The sequence below is a fragment of the Alosa sapidissima genome, chromosome 23 (genome assembly GCF_018492685.1).
Source record: "Alosa sapidissima isolate fAloSap1 chromosome 23, fAloSap1.pri, whole genome shotgun sequence".
Lineage (NCBI taxonomy): Eukaryota > Metazoa > Chordata > Actinopteri > Clupeiformes > Clupeidae > Alosa > Alosa sapidissima.
In genome coordinates, this window is record NC_055979.1 from 11,634,161 (window position 1) to 11,653,666 (window position 19,506).

Sequence of the window (19,506 nt, forward strand, 5' to 3'; positions counted from 1 at the left end):
GGAAAATGAGCTATCACTTTAGCCTTTTGAGTTAAGCCCTGAGACATAGCATCTGGGGAGGATTTAGGATTTGATAAAGGTTAGCCATTCGATTAATTTCTTTTTTCTTTTATCCTCAAGATAAAAAGATGTCAAGGTTACAGATGAAAGAAACAAATCCCTCTTTTTTTACTTATAGATTGTGAAACGTCCATTAGAGAAGAAAGAAAGAAAAAAACCTCACTGACAGAAGTGGACGTGTAATAATGAAGGACATGAACACTCAGTCTCAGAACACTCAGAACACTCAGGTGATAGCATATGCCATTAACAGTTGAAACAATGTGCTGGCACAGAGAACCACCCTATTAATGTTTGATAGTAGGCTTCACCATTAGCTATGGAATCAGGGACAGACTACCAAAAGCCAATAATGACTCCCACCGCCACACACACACACACACACATGCACACATGCACACAACACTACTTCATTCTACTCCCAGACATTACAGATGAGAGCCAGTGACAGCACCTCCAGGTGTGGATGAAGTGCTGGAGGTCTTCGCTCCTGCTAAGGGGGGAGCCATCGGCATCGTGCAGGTCATTGTGGCTGTTTCGGTCGAAGGTTCCGCAGAGGCCGCGGGTGCGATTGAGGTCTGACCCCGGCGCCCTGACTGCCAGACTCATTCCCCAGTCACTCACATCAGCGCGCACAAACGCCCCCGACGGAAACAGCACCTGGAGGAGGAGGAGGAGGAGGAGGAAGAGGAGGAGGAAACACAAAGATGAGCTGGCTAAAAGGGACCAGCAAGGTCCTGCTCTGACTTCTCACTCTCTGTGGAGAGAATAAAACACTCAGAGAAGTGCTGAGACAGTGCAGCGCCGAGCCACTTTCTCTGTCCTAAAGATGAGATATTCACAGAAGGACGTTTTATATGGGCTGAAATTAGATTCACTCTGCAAAGGTGTTTATATGTGCACACACCATGGCCTTTCAGAAGGTATCGCTTCCAGAGAGCTGCAGAATGGTCAGATGAGGTTATTCTTTTATTGCAAGATATGAGTGAGTGTGGAAATATGCTTTTACCCCTGGACGTAGCCAGGTGAGAGAGACACAGAGGTCATTCTTTCATTTCCTCTCCTTCTATCAGAGTGAAACTGCATCAACAACTCCTAGTGGGTGAGAAAGAGCGGCCCATTACTGTTATGGAACCCCTTGACCAGCTAAACACAACTCTCTGCTCTGCTGCATGTTCTGTTATCAGCACACGTTTTTTTCATTAGCAAGGCAACAACCTTTTAAAGTCACAAATTTGTCTGGATTTATGAAAACGTTAGGCTGTTCCTGTTTAGAATATATACTGATGGCTACAACAGTTGGTTTTCACAGATGCAAAATTGACCTTTTGGCCTTTTCTTGATTACATTTTTCTACTGTGATAAATACCACTGGCATTCACGACTAGGTCCCACTAAAATCCTGTGGAATCCTGTGGATTTGACTGGCGCTCCCTCCTAGCAAACATGGCAGCCATGTGAACATGTTTTAAATAATTTAGCTGTCAAAAAAACACACTGCGCCTGAGGTAATTCATTTCCATGTTTTGATCCAATCTAATTTTCCTCATGTCACCACATGTGAGAACAACTCTGGCAAGGCACGAGCTTCCTCTCCACACAGATGAAAACACTGTTTTCTCCCCATCGCATTCCACACTGAAAATACACACAGCGCCACAGGATTCAGGCTACACGGTGTACAGATGCTAGTGCTTACAGCATGACTACACGGTACGTACTGTACGTTAGCATGGAAAGTATTGTGCAACTATACAATACAACTGTACATGTTTTTGAATTTTGTGAATGTAGGGAATTTAGTTAATTTTACTGCTCATCTTTGGAGTGGCTTTGAGTTTGTTACATGACAATCATCAAAGTTCCAGTATGTTCCATCCTCATTGTCTAAATGGGATGATAGACATGTGAATGAGGCTATATCTCATTAACACGTAGTTTCAGAGTGTCCGTGAAATGTTACTATGCATGCTGAATTAGATGCAGCTGTGCAGCATCAACTTATAATGTGGGTTAGCAGGCGCTAACTTTTGCACTAATGATCGTCCACATAGACTGATATGTCTGCACTGCCCCTTTGCACATTTTTGTACTCTTTTGCACAATTGAATCTAGAGCCCTGAACAAAAATACACATTTCAATATCACATTTTTCAACTTCTTTCAAGGATTTCAAGGACCCATGGGAACCCTGCATCATACATACACCCACACCCACACCCACACACACACACACACACACACACACACACACACACACACACACACAGGCAGACAGTATTCCGTACCGTGACTTTCCCCCCCTGGTGTGACTCATGGATTTTGACCTGTGGGGGCATGGTTTTAGACAGACTCTTGATGGACATGTGTGGCCTGGTCTCCTGCAGCTGCCCGTTGCACATGTCAAAGGTCACCAGGTCGTTGCCCTCGCGGACCGCCACCCCACAGTTGCAGGCCACGGCGTAATGGCGACTTCCGCAGTCCCACTGCCGTGACTGCACCTCAAAGACCCGACTCAGACTTCGATAGAGCACAAACGTGCCTGTCTGGTGGTTATCATACCGCCTGAGAGAGAGAGAGAGAGAGAGAGAGAGAGAGAGAGAGAGAGAGAAGAGGGAGAGAGAGGGGGGAGGGAGAGAGAGAGACAGTATTAGATGGGATGAAAGGCAAGTACTATTAATACCATGGACATTCTCTGGGGCCAGGTTTAACATTTTTCTTGAGATTTAGGTTGTATCTTACTTCGGTTCATTTACTCAATTTTGCCCACTCTGCCCTCTTAACAAACATTTTGTTTTGCATCTCTGTGACAAAGATCAGGTTTTGAAAAAAAATGTTGTTTGTCCTTGTTTGACAATTGGACTTAATTAACTCTGTGTGCAGCTATGGAGAAGTTAAACTTTTTCCTACATCCGCCTTCCTGTTCCACTGTGCACACTACAAGATTACTATGTGGTCATCAAGCAATACCAAAAACACACGCAAATTGCTCAATTAAGCACTCCAAAAAAAAAAACTACGCCCCCACTTTTGATCCATGAAAAGCCATCTGTGGTAGGTGTGTAGGTGTTTTCTTCAATTTGAGGAGAATATTTTCACGCTTATGTTCCTGAATCCCGGACTGGTGACCATGAAAAATACTCACTAAAAACCTTAAAAACATCTTACTTGTCCATTATAAACCAATAAACACAGTGGAGGTTTGAACTATGGACTGGAATGAAAAGCACATAATAATCAGCACAGTTAAATACTAATTAATACACTAGCAACCAAAAGGTAATTGCCTACATACTTAGTAATTACTACAATCTTTGTCCAGCAGAATAATTTATCCTTGAAAAATAATAAACCTTTTCACTTTTTCCTTTCCTTTGCTTTTGCAGAGAATCACTCTCAAGTTTTTCCATCAGACCTGCTATGTGTATATCTGTGACTACACACACTTACACACATTCTCTCTCTCTCTCTCTCTCTCTCTCTCTGTCTCTAAACACATGTATTGAGGTGTAATTATCAGAGATAAAGTTGCCCTGCCTGATTCATCTTGTGTGTTACAGTTCTTATGGCACAATACTGCATATAGCCTGTGAGTATGACTGGCAGTTTTAGCATGTGTGAGTTAGAGTTTGAGGGTGTTTTAGCAGTTGTGAGTATGACCGATGGTGTTCTAATGTTGCCAAGGACAGCCAACTTGAGGAGGACACAGCCCATATGTTTTGGTGATGGAAGGAAGGGGGACAAATGAGTATGGTTATTGACTGCGCTATGTACAGACAATGTCATGCCAGTTTTGACTTTCAGAGCTGCTGCGCTGCGTTTAGTCAAACTGTGTGAGTGATTGAGAGAAATAGAGACATGGACAGGTGTGTGTGTGTGTGTGTGTGTTTATGTGTGCATGTGTATAGGATGTGTGTGTGTGTGTGTGTGTGAGTATGTGCATGTGTGCATTTGTGTATGGGTGCATGGGTGTATACATATGGCTGTGTGGGTGCAAGGGTGTGTGTGTGTGTATGTGTGTGTGTGTGTGTGATGTAAAGAGTGGGTAAACATAGCAATCTGGAGTGTCCTATGGTGTCGGGGGCTTTGCAATCATTACTTGCCATCAAACATAATGACATGTGCATCAGTCAGACAGTGGTGTTTGTGTGTGTGTGTGCATTTGTGCATGTATTTGAGTGTGTGTGCTGTATGTGTGTGTACATGCCCTCTGGTGTCTGGGCCTGATGCCTGCCATCAAACGCAATGACGTGTGTATGTGTGTGTGTGTGTGTGTGTGTGTGTGTGTCTGTGTGTCTGTGTGTGTGTTGGTGTCGGGGCCATTACCTGCCATCAAACGTAACGATGTGTGGATCAGTCAGGGAGTAGCAGGTGGCGGTGGGAATGTCCTGAACCATGACCTGTGAGAAGCACACAAAATACTGCTCAGCTCACGCTGATTAAAAAGCAGGCAGCAATGAGGGCAGTCCCCTCCGGGTCCTGATTAAAGGGCAAGATGCCGGCAGGCAGAACACTGCAGCCTTTTCATGTTTACACTAAAACAAAGATTTAGGCCCCGGCTGGACCATCCACACAAGGCTGGGAAGTAACAGCGTGTGTGTGTGTGTGTGTGTGTGTGTGTGTGTGTGTCTGTGTGTGTGTGTGTGTGTGTGTGTGTGTATGTGTGTTCTCTGTCCACTTTGAGTCAGGTCTAATGACTATCTGTCACCCACGGCAGGAGCTGAGTTATTGTATCCGAATCCTCTGGCTTCCAGCAGAGGATCATTAGAGACAACCTGTTTATCTGGAGATGAGCTTTAAAAAGTAGGGTGCACAGGGAGGGACAAACAGGACTCACATGCATTATGGGAAAACAGAAAACAATTTGTGGAACTGCATACTTTAAGGGGTCCATCTCACGAAGCTTTGTTTGTTTAAATACTACAAAGCTACAGACAGTAGTAGGAACATACCATTTTTGGTATGACCATTAGTGCCCTTGTTTAACCAGGAACTCTGTAATTGTGTTTTCAGTAGGAACCTTCCCACACTATTGATGAAGTGTGCACCACACAGCCAGATCCGCATTTCTGGAGCTGCTGGCAAGAAACTGTTCTAGGGGATGTTTCCATTACGTTTATTCATTTAGCAGACGCTTTTATCCAAAGCGACTTACATATGTCAACTATATTGCAAGAGCCATTCTCCTCAGAGCAACTTGGGGTTAAGTGTCTTGCTCAAGGACACAAGGCTGGAAACTGGAAATTGAAGCCACAACTTATCAGGTTACTGCATGCTAGCCCAGCTCCTTAGCAACTATGCTACCACTGCCCCCATGTGTATATGTGTATTGCTTAGCCATGCTAACAATAACTGAATTTGCATATTCAAATAACCAACATGGGCATATGTAACTCTCTGTGGAACACACTTGACTATCATGTAAACTTGCCATGGAGAGGACAACTACTGTCAGTTGTGTTTGTAATGTATGGTTAAATTACGTGTGGAATTATGTATGGAGTCTTCCGTTTTAATGTATGTGACACTGCAACTGGAGCTGCTGTTGATGCAAAATAATCAGACTCCATCTAACAATAAAAGCATCGTCATCATCATCATCATCATCTTCTTCTTCTTCTTCATCAAAATTAAAGCTGAGAACAGACCTAAGTCTGGGTGGTGTTCGATCAGATTTCTACATCTGCATCAGAATCAGACCACTGAAACCACTTAGAAATCACCGAATGAACAGCATAAAAAGGACTGTGGTGTAGGTAAAACCAAATGGCAGAACAAGACATATCAAAGCACACTGAGAATAGTGTACATAAGAGGGAAGACAGAAAGTTGTATGGTAATACATGTGCATCTCAAAATAGAATATCATGGAAAGTCCATTTCCCTGCACAGACTTACAAACTGAGAGATTAAAGGCTCAGGAAACCATTGCCGGTGTTAATTAGCTGATTAGAGCTCATCTCAGGTTAACATTTCTGTATCATAAAATCTTTATTGTAATATTTTGAGATTCTGGATTTTTGATTTCAATTAACTGTGATCCGTTATCATCAAGATAAAAAAAAAAATTAGGCTTTAAATATTTTACTGTAGCCTATGTGTAATACATGTAGATCATATGAAAGTTTCACTTTTTGAATTAAATTATGGGAAAAAATGAATTTTTCCATGACATTCTAATTTTCTGCGATGCCACTGTAACGTCCCGTGGCCCACTGACCCTGAGCGGGTCTGGCCTGTAGCTCCTCCAGGGCCGCGGGCTGCCTCGTGTGGGCTGTGGTGTGACCAGACTCGCCCGGTTCCCGTCGCGGGTGAAGTCGGTGGTGGCCGTGAGCAGCAGGGTGCCCTGGGCACAGCCGTCTGGGCCGCACGTTGTGGGCAACAGCTCTAGCTGGCACGATGAGAGAGCCACGTTAGGGGCCTCCTGGACTCGGCTGTCTGGGGCAGAGAACAGTCAGGTTAGGATGGAGGTGATAGATGTAGAAACTTGTAATCAGTCCTCATGTTTTCAATTTGTTTGTTTGTTTGTTTGTTTGTTTCTTTCTTTGTCTGACTCTAAGCAGGGTTGTGCAGAAATTCCTGACCCTGTTTTCATGAAAGGTGTAGCATGACCCAAAGACAAGCCTGTTAAAGTTTGGAGCGGATCCATACATTTGCAGATCCACAAATGGTCACTTTTACAAACATTGCGCTGTACCACCACATTGGGCCTTGGTGGAGGTCTGAGCTGCTTTCAGTGTTCTTATCACAGTGCAATTACATAACTAATAGATTATACTATGTGCTTCTCATGTATGTTCATTTCACTGTATGCACATTTAACTGTAGCGTAACTACAGGCCTAAACCATTTTAGAGTTACCTTCTAGCTATGCAGTAGTACTCTAAAGTGGACTATAAGTGACCTGGCATGCCTGCTTTGCTAGCTAAACTTCACATGAAAGACACAGTAGCATGTGTAGAAATGTCCACTTCATGTAGACAAATAGACCCACCAGTGGAAGGTGATGCTAGAAAACACAGTGATGGAAGACTAACTCCCTCTTGCTTCGCCACACTTCGCCTTCATGCTCCTGTGTAGAGTATACACTATATATGCACTTTCATGCTTGACCCTGCAGCTACAGACATCTCTCCATGCAGGTAGAGGTAGAGGCTCTCTGACATTCTGAGGATGTGGTACCTTGGTCATGGACGCTGACGGTGAGGGTGACCTTGCACTGGTGGCCCTGCGCGGCTCCGTGACAAGGGATGGGTACGGTGCTGTGGACGGACACCTGATGCTCTTTGCCGTCTTCCCTGATGTGCAGCGACTCTGGGGAAAACTGCAGGTACAAGAGAAGAGGTTTGCAATGGTATGGATATCATTATATCAACTGCAGCTCACTCACCCACTCCAGAACTAACACTACAGAAACTACAGTCAAGTCGAGTCAAGTCAAGTCAGGTTTACTTATAAACCACAACGGTTGACCAAAGTACTATAAATTCAAAATATTAAGACGTGAAAGACAAAACAGTGAAGGTCAGACAATACAAAACAATGTTTGGGAAACATTAAGGTTGATAAAGACGAGAGTAAGAGCAAACAAGAGCACGGTAGAATAATAAAACAACATAGGTTAAAGCAATAAAAGCTATAATAAAAGTAATACACAATAAATAAAAAAATATATTAGTGAGTAGTGAGTTAAAAGCCAGGGAATGAGTTTTAAAGTGTGATTTAAAAAGCCTGCAGTAGCAAAGTTTAGAGGCAATTACTGCAAAGGCCCGATCTCCCCTCCTCGTCATGCTTGATTGAGAAACAACCAGGCGAAATTGGTCCACAGACTTGAAAACCCTCGATTGAGCATGCGGTGTTAAAAGATCTGATATATATCAGAAGGAGCACACCCATTTAAGGATTTAAAAAACAACTAACAGAATTGTATAATTAATCCTAAAATGAACAGGGAGCCAGTGAGGGGCAGCGAGCACTGGGGTGGTGTCAGCATTTCGCTGCAGCATTTTGGACTAATTGAAGACGGAGGAGAGAAGAACAGCTAATGGCTGCATACAGGGATGAAATGAAGGCATGTATAACCTTTTCAAAATTATTAAATGATAAAAAAAGGGCTTGACTTTCAATTGAGCCTCAAATGAAAGCTGGAAATTCGAAGAACCACATTAAGAAAGTGTCTGAAATCAATGGCTGTCATAAAAAAACAAGGGACAGCGTACATTCAGTCAAAAGTAACTCTGGTCAGAGACAACCGATTTTCTGTTTAATTACTACAGTATACATGTTCTGGTTCCCAATGAGCACCAACTGCACAAGACTGTGGCTCCAATTTCGTCAATGTGGTCGACCAGTTTCGGCTTAATTTCTTGCATGAGTGCATGATGCCACTCGGCCCCTGTTTCCTGTGGTCATTGCTTGAAGACTACCGAGCAAGGGAGAGGAGACAAAAGTGCTGGCCCTCCCAGGACCCCCGTAAATCTCCTTGCCAGGTTTATGGTTTGTGTGTGTGTGTGCGTGTGTGTGTGTCTGTGTGTGTGTGTGTGTGTGTGTGTGTGTGTGTGTAAGCCTGGGGTGAGTCATTTACCTTAATCCCAGCAAAGAAGCCATCACTCTCTTTGGGCAGGGACTGCGTCTTTGAAGAGTTACGCAGGAACGTAGACACACTGCAAGAAAACTGGGATTCAAAGCAAACATGATGAGTTCAGTTTTCATTTCATATTACAAATTACGGCATACATATTTCAGTGTACATATACACTTCAACAACATGGATGACAGTGTAATTACCTAAAATAATATTTACAGAAAGGTCTAAAGCCATCATCAGCACGAGCACCAAGCTTTAGGACTTTAAAACACTTTAGGCCATAAACCCTTTTGGTTTATGAGTTGTAATGGATGAAACTGGTCATACTCCGTCCAACAGTCTGATGTACATTCATTCTCACAGTCATTGTCTGCCATCTAGAAAGTGTATAATTTAGGATGATGTTCAGACCTGTGCAAGTATCAACACAGCTGGACTTCTAAAACATGTTAGAACAGGCGGCTTCTCTGTTGCCTTGAGTTCTGAACACCCTCACCATATCTACTGGTCAATATTTAGGCTTAAAATTACTAAAAGTCTTAGGTCATGGCCTGGATTATACCATTCCCCTCTTATCTTTGCCATAACACACACACACACACACTCAAAAAAACTCAGGCTTCGTGATTTTAAGTCTAAACTCATACAGTACATTTCCTGAATTACACATTTGCACAGTTTGGCAACTCTCCGTACTAAATGCTCTTGGGCAAAGAGATCCAGTCGCTTTGACTGTGCTCAGAAGCTGGAATAATCACTTGAACCAGTGCCAGCCAGCCATAGCATGAAGAACATGAGGTAAGGGAGCAAAAGTAAAATGCTACTTGAAATTTCAACTTCTGCCACATATAATACTATGATAATACATACAGTTTCCCATGTTAAAGTTGTGTGTATGAGATTATAATTTATGTATCTGAACTCCTTTTCTGTGACTCAAGTGTATAATCACATTTTGCTGCAGACTTGAAAGTCTATCATGGACATGATGACATGCCACATGGGATTGCATGTGATTGGCCGCTTAGGCATGGTTAGCTCAGTACCCCACACCTGCTCCATGTGTCTGGCCTCAGGGGGCAGAAGCCTGTCTGGACACTGTTACCACCCCCCAGCCCCCCAGTCTGAAGTTCCCTTCCCTCTCCACACCTGCCCCCTTGTGTAACCCCTGTGGGGGTAGAAAGCCTGTCTGAACAGTCCAGCTTTACCGTCTCTCCCAGCCTGAAGTGGACGCCATCCATCTCCACAAGGGAGAAGAGCTTGAGGGTGGACTCCCTGCGGACCTCCTCCCTGGCACCGGAAGTGGAGAGCCGGTGCCATGCCACCAGGTAGCCGACAGGCAGGCTGGACGTCCCCCCTTGGAAGGAGCACCTCAGGTGGACACTGCTGCCGATGAGCTCTGGGGTGACCACTGGCTTGGAGGTGAGTGGGGACACGGTGGCTGGGTGGGGAATACAGTCACACAAACAACAATAACACGTTACCTTTAGGTAGTGCTTTATCAAGATAAAGGGGGGCAGCTGGGGGGCAGCCGTGGCCTACTGGTTAGCACTTCGGACTTGTAACCGGAGGGTTGCCGGTTCGAACCCCGACCAGTAGGAACGGCTGAAGTGCCCTTAAGTATATATACTCTTGGCGGTGGTAGTGTAGTGGTTAAGGAGCTGGGCTAGCTGGGCCTGAAAGTTGTTCAATTCCCGGCTTCCACCGCTGTGCCCTTGAGAAAGGCACTTAACCCTGAGTTGCTCTGGGGAGAACGGCCCTTGTGGTATAATTAACATATGTAAGCCGTTTTGGATAAAGGTGTCTGCTAAATGAATAAATGTAAATGTAAGATACCCAAAGTGACAGGGAGGCTGAGTCAGGACACAAATAGGAAGTTTGAGTCGGCACAGAAAAAAGAGAGACTAGCGATGAGAGCAGAGGCGACACCAGACAGATGTGAGAAACCCTTAAAGTGCTATTTTTCTTGAGATGAGTAGATTTCAAACAGCACAAGCAGTGCAGCAGTAAAGGCTCCTTGAATGACTTAAAGTTCGAAAGAGATGACTTTAAGTCCCTAATGTTGCTCGGACCATCTGGCTCTGATGTGGCCTTGATGTGGCTCTGATGCAGCTCTGCTCATGTGAGGTGCATATTTTTGCCTCTTACCTTTGCATACTCCATTAACTTCAATCTGTCCTGCTGGGCAAACCTTAGGTGTGAACTCTGTAATGACTGAAGAACAGGAACAGGAATCTTTTCAAAATCACTTTAGACTCCATTAGACAAAACATTCACTTAACTTAACACAGATGTCACATACACATACTCTCCTTTAATTTACTAAGTGTAACTTTAAGGGCTCATGTTTTTCTATATCAATAGAATATATAAGCCAACTGTTTAATGCATATTTTAAGTCAAAAAAGAGAAGTAACAAAGGCACTCTTCCCTCTTATATAACCACTGAACTGAGATCAGTGTAACTGTTCTGCACTACCATCTGGCAACCTGATGTTGCAGAACTTCATTCAAAACATCTGATGAGCCAACCAGAAAGTTGTCAGACAAGGAGAAAGTTGTAATGTACCAAAACTGTCTATTTAAACATAAAAGGCTTGGCTGCTTGCTATGTGCTTTGTTTTTAGTGGCACAAATGATGGTTCAGACCTTGCATCAATAAATGTGTAACAACACCCTCACACACCCTGGCTGCACGAGAACATCAGTGGATTCAGACATCTACAGAAAATCGTCGCTCAGACCCAAAGAATGTGTCTGTGGGGACGGAAATGCCAGGGAAACCTGAATAATAAAAGTCTAAAACAAGTGACTCTGAGGCTCTGCCAATGTCTCTCCTCCTAGTCGCAGACCTGGCTCCTTGTTTTCCCAGTCATTTTCATTTGTTACTGTGGCCACAAACACTTGTAGACGGCCAGGGAGGCTTTTATTGCATTTGCTTGTTTGTTGTTTAATTCAATTAAGTTCTGTTAATTTGTCTAGTGCCATTATTGGTGACTATTCTCTCTGCACTCTCCAGAACAAAATGCCTTTAAACCCCATATACTGTACAAGCACACTGGCTATGATGGTAATGAAATTCTCCCTTTCGGAAAAAAGTAGAACTTAGTTCAGCAGGGTGGGATAAGGGGTCTGCCTGCCTGGGTCTGACCCAGCAACAAGAACACTGTTGTTGTTTCTTGACCACAAATGAACTCCATTTTCAGACCAACGGACCAACCACAGAGTCTGAGCTAAAAGGGCTGTTGTTCACACCAGGAGCAAAAACTATAAAGATAACTGTAAAGGTAACAACATAAGCGTCTACACTGACTGCTCTCCGCTATTTACTGCTGTATTTTATAGGTCAGCTGTGAGCCTAAGCTCCCGTTTATGGCCAGTGACACTAGAACTGGAGGGTCTTTAGACTTTACCTTTAGCACAGTATCCCATGCACCCCTGTGTAGGCTGCAGGAAGTAGAGCAGGAAGTCTCCGCAGTTGCGCACAGAGACGGGGATGCGGAAGAGGCAGCAGTCCTTGGTGCTGCCGTGGAAGAACTGCCAGGTGGCACAGGCGGAGAGCTGTCGCACCTCCCCGGGCTGGGGCAGCGAGCTGTCCTTCAGGGAGAGCCACACGGGGGCCTGGGTCCCACAGCGATTCATCTGAGACAGGGAAAGAGAGCATAGGGAGAGAGAGAGAGGGAGAGAGAGAGAGAGAGGGAGGGGAGAAGAGAAGAGAAGGAGTGGTGAGAGGAAGAGGATAATAGAGGAGAGAAAATGAGAGTGGAAAAGAACAGGGGAAAAGGAGAGAAGAAGTGAGAGGAGAAGATAGGAGATGTAGAGAGGGGAGGAGGGGAGGAGAGAGAAGGAGAGAGAGGGAGGGAGGGAGAGAGAGAGAGAGGGAGGGGAGGAAGAAGAGAAGAAGGACAATAGAGAGACAAGCAGCAACATAGAGAGAACGAGAGTGTGTGTCAAGGGTTTAAAGAGAAAGGGAGGGGGATTGGAAGATGAGAATGAAGAAGAAAGTAAGTGAATGACAAAAAGAGTTTGACAGCATGAGTGTCAGGGGGGGTTAAAGAGAGAGACAGAGAGAGAGAGAGAGAGAGAGAGAGAGAGAGAGAGACAGCGAGAGAGAGAGTTTTTCTCTCAGCACTGTGGTTTTACCAAATGTAATAAAAAATGAATTATGATGATCATTTTGTAATGAACAGCTCAAATGAGCCAGTCGAGACGTCCATTACGGGCTCTGTAAAGTGCTTTGAGACGATGTCAGACAATACTGATAATGTTACAGGGATAATGACACTATATAAATATAAAATTGCTGTAGAGAATAAAAGAACACGAACACTACACAACCCAATAATGTTATGAAAGGTTATCTAATGTATCAAATATACTTTGTACATTTCCCAGTGTATGAAATGGGCTGGGTGTTGATGTGAGCATACTGCACCTCCACACAGCTGGTGGGCATCTCCGCTGGTTTGTTGTTGATGGTGAAACGGTACCATGCCGCTGGCAGCGAGTGGTCACATATCAGGTCCTGGATGGCTGTGTTCTGGAGCTCCGTAGAGTCAAAGTCAACGCTCCTGTACGGGTTCCGCAAGGTCCGATATCCGCTGGGGTAGCACTCGGGAGCTGGCAGAACAAAGAGCGAAGGAAGGAACGTGAGGGCCCTCCGTGGACAGCCAATTGTGGTCCACTTACTAACCTTTCACTCAAGATGGAGGTCAGAGCCATCATTGGAGAAGAAAAAAAAGGTCAGAAACTGTGTCATAATGTTGACTCTAAAACGCCAGTCAGTTCATTAAGAGCCAGAATAGGGGTCGACGCAACCTTCAGATCAGGGGGACACGGAGGAGAGAGAGAGAGAGAGAGAAAAAAAAAAGGGTAAAAATAAAATGCTTTCGTGTCACCCTGCCCAAACGCTAACCTCGCCGCTCGGAAAAGGTCAAGGGAGGAAATGATGCGTGACTTCCTGCTCGTGCACTTCACAGTTCACCAGTCCACACCAGAAATAGGCTGATGACTTTTTCACGGCAAACCCCTCTAATCCCATGTCATTTCCAATGCTGGGTTACATCTGTGCAGAAAGACACACATTTCCCCTTCGCGTGAGGTGTGTGGCAGAGATGAACTGGGTCAAAAGCCAGACTCTAATTGTTCACAGAAGCCAAGACCCGTCCTCCGGGCACCGGTCTATTCCACCAGATGATGAATAATGCATGGCTGTGGTCACCATGATATAAAAGGAAAATCATTTCTCAATCTTCCTTCCCTATTATGCATGTGACACTCCGTTCCTTAATCATTGATGTGCAGGACAGAGTTCTCATTACAAATGAAGGGCTCACAAGAGACCTCAAGAGGAATCAGGTCTGCTTATTCTCAAGAGGTTCACTGTTATAACATGTACTGTGTAAAAAACAGAAAAAACTTTAGCAAATAATGAGCCAAATTGTTTTGTGATCGACACCTCAGAGCAACTTAAAATGGTCGTCATTCAACCTCATATACTGTGTGAGACACTGAGTCAATACTGATTCGTGCAGCTACGTGATTGACGACGCATGACCTCAGAGCAACTAAAAACGTTGTCATCCGACCTCCATGAGAAAGCGCGTCGGACAACCCGGCCCGTAATCCAGCCGGCTCAGCTAAAAGGCGCGAGTGGCTCTAAGATCTGACGATTTCTGCCCAAGAGGAGTTCGGATGAAGTCATGTCTCAGCTGGCCCTCATCTCATAAAGCCTCATTTTCCTCCCTAATTCCCTGGTCATTACACCCCCGGCCCTGAACCCTAACAGCTCGTGCGCAGTGGCCCATTTCCCAGCGCTAGTTTAAAGTTGAAGGTGTTTAAGGGCCTCATTTGGAGCGGTGTTAACAACATGGATGGTGTTCCTCACATTAAATTCCATCAACTCCTTTGAGCCTCACTGCGTTTGCGATGTCCATGTAGATTCCCAAGGAATTGTGACAGAGAAGTAGGATGTTGATTCTGGTGAAACAATGCAATAAAATACAATGACCCAACCTAAACATAAACACATGTACATGAATATATAAGACTTAAATCTTCCTTCAGAATTCTGGCACGTCTGTTTGGATGGGAATCCTTGAAAGGGCAACACTATAAAAAGACTAAATCATATTAATTCCTCAAGACATGACATTTTTACGAAGTGTTTATGCATCTGTTCACAATAAAACACGTATTTAGCCAGTGCTTTATTTAGCTTTTTTTTGTCTACGCATGCAAACTGGTTGGTTGTGAAACACAGTTGCATTCGTCCGTGCAGACAAGGTCAAAGGTTTTCCAAACAGCCTTGTTTTCAGCAGGGAGACAAAAGGTCTGGCATGGCTTGGCTGCTGGGTAAACTAGTCAAATTGCCCATTTAATTTGTTTACTGAGAAGGGGCGAGGGGGAGGGGTGGGGGCCAGATAAATCTCCTCACCCAGGGAATACCAAACACACACTCATATTAGCCTTCAGGTGTGAGCACAGAATACTCATTCTCTCTCTCTCTCTCTCCCTCTATCTCATTTTCTAGTCTCTCTCTTTCTCCCTCTCTCTCTCACATTCAAATTCTCTCCCTCTCTCTCTCTCCTCTGTTCAACCCCTTTCTCTCTCTTTCTGTCACTCTCAATTGGTCCCCTTTCTTAATCTCTCTCTCCCTTACTTTCTCTCCCTCTCTCTCTCTTTCACTTCTGCTTTCTCTCACTCTTTCGGCCCACCCTCTCTCCTCTTTCTATCATTGTCTCTCTCTCTCCCTCCCTCATTTTCTCGCTTCCTTCCTCCCTCACTCCCAATCTCTCTCCCTTTCCAATGAATCCTGCCATCACAGCACATGGGCAAACACATGCATCTTTGGTGCTCATAAACAGAGGTGATTGGAGACTGCCTGAGAGAATGACTGGCTATGGGGTGAGACATTTCTCCAAATGAGGAAAGAGACGGACCACAGGGACCCCGTCCTCTCATCTAATCTCTCTATGAGGAGAGATTGTGTGTGTGTGTGTGTGTGTGTGTGAGTGTGTGTGAGTGGGCAGGGGGAGGGCAAATGCTTTGTTGTCATCTCCCTGTGGTGAGGCAATGATCAAGGCTACATCCAGCCGAGTGGAATAGTTTATGACCCCACACGCCCAAACACACACACACACACACACAAACACACACACACACACACACACACACACACACACACACACACACACACACAAACACGAACACACACACACGCACACACACACACAAACACACACACACACAAACACACACACACACACAAACACCTGCACGCAAGGCCCACATTATGCGAGACAACAGGAAATGCCCTCGGGGTAAAGAAACTGCTTATTGAACACTGGCAGACACAGCACAGAGAGAGAGAGAGAGAGAGAGAGAGAAAGGGAGAAAGAGAGAGAACCCTTACCAAACAACAGAAAACAAGATTAAAGAGGAAAAAACAAGATAATCTTATCCTTTTCATCTTGGGTGCTCTTCCTAGTCACAGGTGTTACTGCTGGTCATCCTCCCAATATCAGTTACATTTAAAAGGGATACTGTGACTGTCTGCACGCAATAAAATATACCCATAAAAGTTAAGATGCATAACAGCAACTCAACTCAACACCCGTAAAGTAACAGCTAATTATAAGTCAAAAAAGCACCAGAGAGAGAGAGAGAGAGAGAGAGAGAGAGAGAGAGAGAGAGAGAGAGAGAGAGAGAGAGAGACATCTGTCCAGGCAAAAACAACGGCAAAAACTGCCTTTTTGTGAGTCCAGGTGGACCCAACCACTCACCGACGTGACGAGAGAGACAGATGACAATGCTGAGGGATTCTGGAAGACTTTTCATTCCTGTCTTTGATCAAATGAGTGTTTGTACTTTTGTGTCCCCATCCAGTGTTTTACAGTGACAAGTGATGGGTACACCAGACACGAACCACAGCCATTCCAACCCAACAGCTGCCCCTTTCATATGAGTTTCCTCTGTCAGTGGCCAAGACACACAGCTGCTTCTTTGCTCTTGCTACACCAAGCTCTCCACTGAAATCAGTGAGGTTATGTATACAAATGATATGGCATTGACATTTCGGCACAGTTTAGCCGGAGGGAAACTAGAGTATCTCAGTCTGTGCCTTTTTATGATACACATAAAGTCTAAGTAAGGTTTACAGTAGCCTACTACACAAAGTAAAGGCTGTGCAACCACAGCATTCTGTAATTGTTACTGTGTGACTTGATTGTTGTAGCCTACTCCACTTCCATTGTAAGTCGTTTTAGAAAAAGGAGTCAAAACTGAATGAATAATAAAAATGAAATATAATGTGAATATAAAACAGAATCACCTCAGAAGGCTATTTTTGCAATTAAGTAGCAGGTGAAATGTTGCGTTTTGGATGCACACTGGCCTTTTTAACGAGGCTCCATATCAGGAGGTTGCAGGCTCACGCTTGACAAATGTAACTCCTCACTGCAGTGGTGACCACAACGTGCTGACATGCAGCTCATTCAATCTGTCACTCACGCGGAACAAATGCACATGCCTCTGGGCTCGTGCTAATGGTTTTCAAAAACATCTGCCAGTGAGGGAGAGAGGGAGAGAGAGAGAGAGCTACAAAGAAAGAGGAAAGAAAAGGAAAAAAGACAAAGAGAGGCTGCCAATGAGTTAATGGCAATGGCAAAGTTTAACAAACTCAAGACCAGCAGGGTTTTTTTCTCTCCCCTACTTTTAACAGCTGCAAGCTATTCTCAGGGCTCCCATCCCCGCGGCCCAGGTATTAGAAAATAATGAAAGCAATGCCTCTGTGGTGTTACAGTCACGTCTGGCTCAAAATCATTCACCTGATACATCTGGACAGGAATCCTGGCCCGTGTCACACCAAAACAAAAAACACCACATCGGATCAGTGCTTGACTGTCCACTATTCCGCATAAAGAGATACGCAGAGATCCTCAAAAGAAGAGACATTGAGTGTTTCGCCATCCACAGGTGTTTCTTTCATTAGTGAAACAGCCTTACTATTTACAATAGCTAGAGCGATAGCTTTGCACTGCAAAAAAAATAAAAAATAAATAAAATAAATAAATAAAAACAACACAAATCAATAGCACAAACAATTTTACGGCATCCCATGCATGACTGGCCAGGCATCACAACATGGCAAAGGTTCAACCTTATTAGGCACTTTCAAACAAGTTTTTCAGATGTTGTAGCGGTAAAACTTTTCTGCAGCGCTGTTTGCATGCACTGGTAACAACTGCACTTACCTATCTGCGCAAACAATTCCAGTGGCATCAAACACAAAACGAACAGGTATTCTGAAATCGACATGCGGTAATGTGTCCAAATCATCTCCATATCTGAAAAAAATCGGACTTCTCGGATTCATCCACGTATCCTTTGCAAGTAGCCTACTGGCAGACTAGTCCCATTTGAGAGTTTTTGTCTCGCTTTTCTTGTTTCCTAGAGCTTAGGAAATGTTTGTGCTATCCTGGTCATTCACTCTGAGTTTGACATTCTGAATAAGACCGCGAACATTGCCATGTAGAGAACATGCTTGTAGAAGTTTACGAACAGTTGTCTTTGACCGACTTTTTGCATCACAGGCGTTCGTACTGAAAAAGAGGAGGGGGTGCCATTCCTGGGTCCCCAATTAACTTCAAGTAGGTGGGCTTTCTGAGGTCCAGCAGGAAGGATGTCAGGAGGAATTTTGTTTTGGGTAAAGTCACGTTCCCACTGTGTGTTAACAAAGAGTTATTTCAACAACAGAAGTTTGTCGGAGAAAATAATGCAAAAAGGTTAAATGAAACCCAAACAAAATAACACAAACATATAATTCATATTTCATTATGCTATGATGTATAATGTTATATTATACAAGGCTTATAGATTATTTATTGAGCTACATGGCTATGGTACTGGGTGGGTGTGTGGCTTTGAGAGGGAGAGAGAGAGAGTTGATGCCTTTGCCATGTGTGGTGGATTCAGCTGGACAAGAGAGGACCAGCTGCCCCCTCACCTCATCCCAAATCCCCCTGTGTTCATGTAAGCTCACAGGCAGCATCCTGCTTTGCATACAAGAGTTCGGCTGCAACCCTTCACCTTTTTCCTGGTCAGTTTTGCCAGTGCCTGTGTGATCCAGCCACATGGGCAATACTCCAATGAGTGTGTGTGTGTATGTGTGTGTGTGTGTGTGTGTGTGTGTGTGTGTGTGTCTGCCTGCCCATGTGTCTCTCAGGCAGGGATAGTGGATTTACCCGCCGGGCTTTGAAGGTTGTGCCTGGCACGGATGAGGGCTGTGGCCCCATGAACTAGCCCCCGGCCGGCTGCTAACTCGTGCCCAGACGATGGCCTCCCCCCTCCCCTGACCATCTGCGTTGTTGATCCTGAGGTTCTCCGTCCCTCTGGTCCCCTTGGTCCACTTGGCCCGAGTGAAAGGGCTCAGAGCCGGCTGATCAAACCCCTGTTTTGGCCCCACTTGTATCCTCTCTCTTACCTGCCAGGGTGTATGCATGTTTACACAGGCAACAACACATTCATCCACTCTAAGCTAGAGGCAGCGGAAGAGGAGCTTGGTGGCCATTTTTACTGGCCAGAGAGGGCCACCTTCTGGACCTAGTGATGCTCGCTTCCACACTGTGGCTTTCTCTTGACAGCTGAGACCAAGTGACGAGGAGTGAGGAGGGTCAAACAGACTCAAGGGAAGGAACCGCATCGACGGTACTACTAGGAACTATCTGGAACCGCTTTACAGTGCCGTTGCAATGTTTAGTGACACTGCCTCAGGCAACTGCTGGGACAGGTTATACCCAGCATAATTAATGTGGCTGGTAAGCATCCTGTATGGCCATATCCTCACATACCATTAAAAC

The 19,506-nt window shown here is 44.7% G+C and overlaps 1 protein-coding gene across 3 annotated transcripts in view; it reads right to left on the reverse strand.

Moving 5' to 3' along the window:
• Positions 1 to 18,286, reverse strand: part of si:ch211-246m6.5 (von Willebrand factor D and EGF domain-containing protein) — a 73,597-nt gene extending 55,311 nt beyond the window's left edge. For all 3 annotated transcript variants that reach the window (XM_042081295.1, XM_042081294.1, XM_042081293.1), the window contains exons 1-11: positions 17,902 to 18,286; positions 13,083 to 13,267; positions 12,061 to 12,289; positions 10,796 to 10,861; positions 9,856 to 10,088; positions 8,645 to 8,734; positions 7,243 to 7,384; positions 6,281 to 6,498; positions 4,387 to 4,460; positions 2,349 to 2,625; positions 515 to 720 (exon numbers count right to left, since the gene is read on the reverse strand). In XM_042081295.1, the coding sequence (XP_041937229.1) occupies positions 515 to 720; positions 2,349 to 2,625; positions 4,387 to 4,460; positions 6,281 to 6,498; positions 7,243 to 7,384; positions 8,645 to 8,734; positions 9,856 to 10,088; positions 10,796 to 10,861; positions 12,061 to 12,289; positions 13,083 to 13,267; positions 17,902 to 17,992 (1,811 nt within the window). In that variant the 5' untranslated portion in view covers positions 17,993 to 18,286. The remainder of the gene's footprint in view (positions 1 to 514; positions 721 to 2,348; positions 2,626 to 4,386; positions 4,461 to 6,280; positions 6,499 to 7,242; positions 7,385 to 8,644; positions 8,735 to 9,855; positions 10,089 to 10,795; positions 10,862 to 12,060; positions 12,290 to 13,082; positions 13,268 to 17,901) is intronic.
• Between the last annotated feature and the right edge of the window lie 1,220 nt (positions 18,287 to 19,506).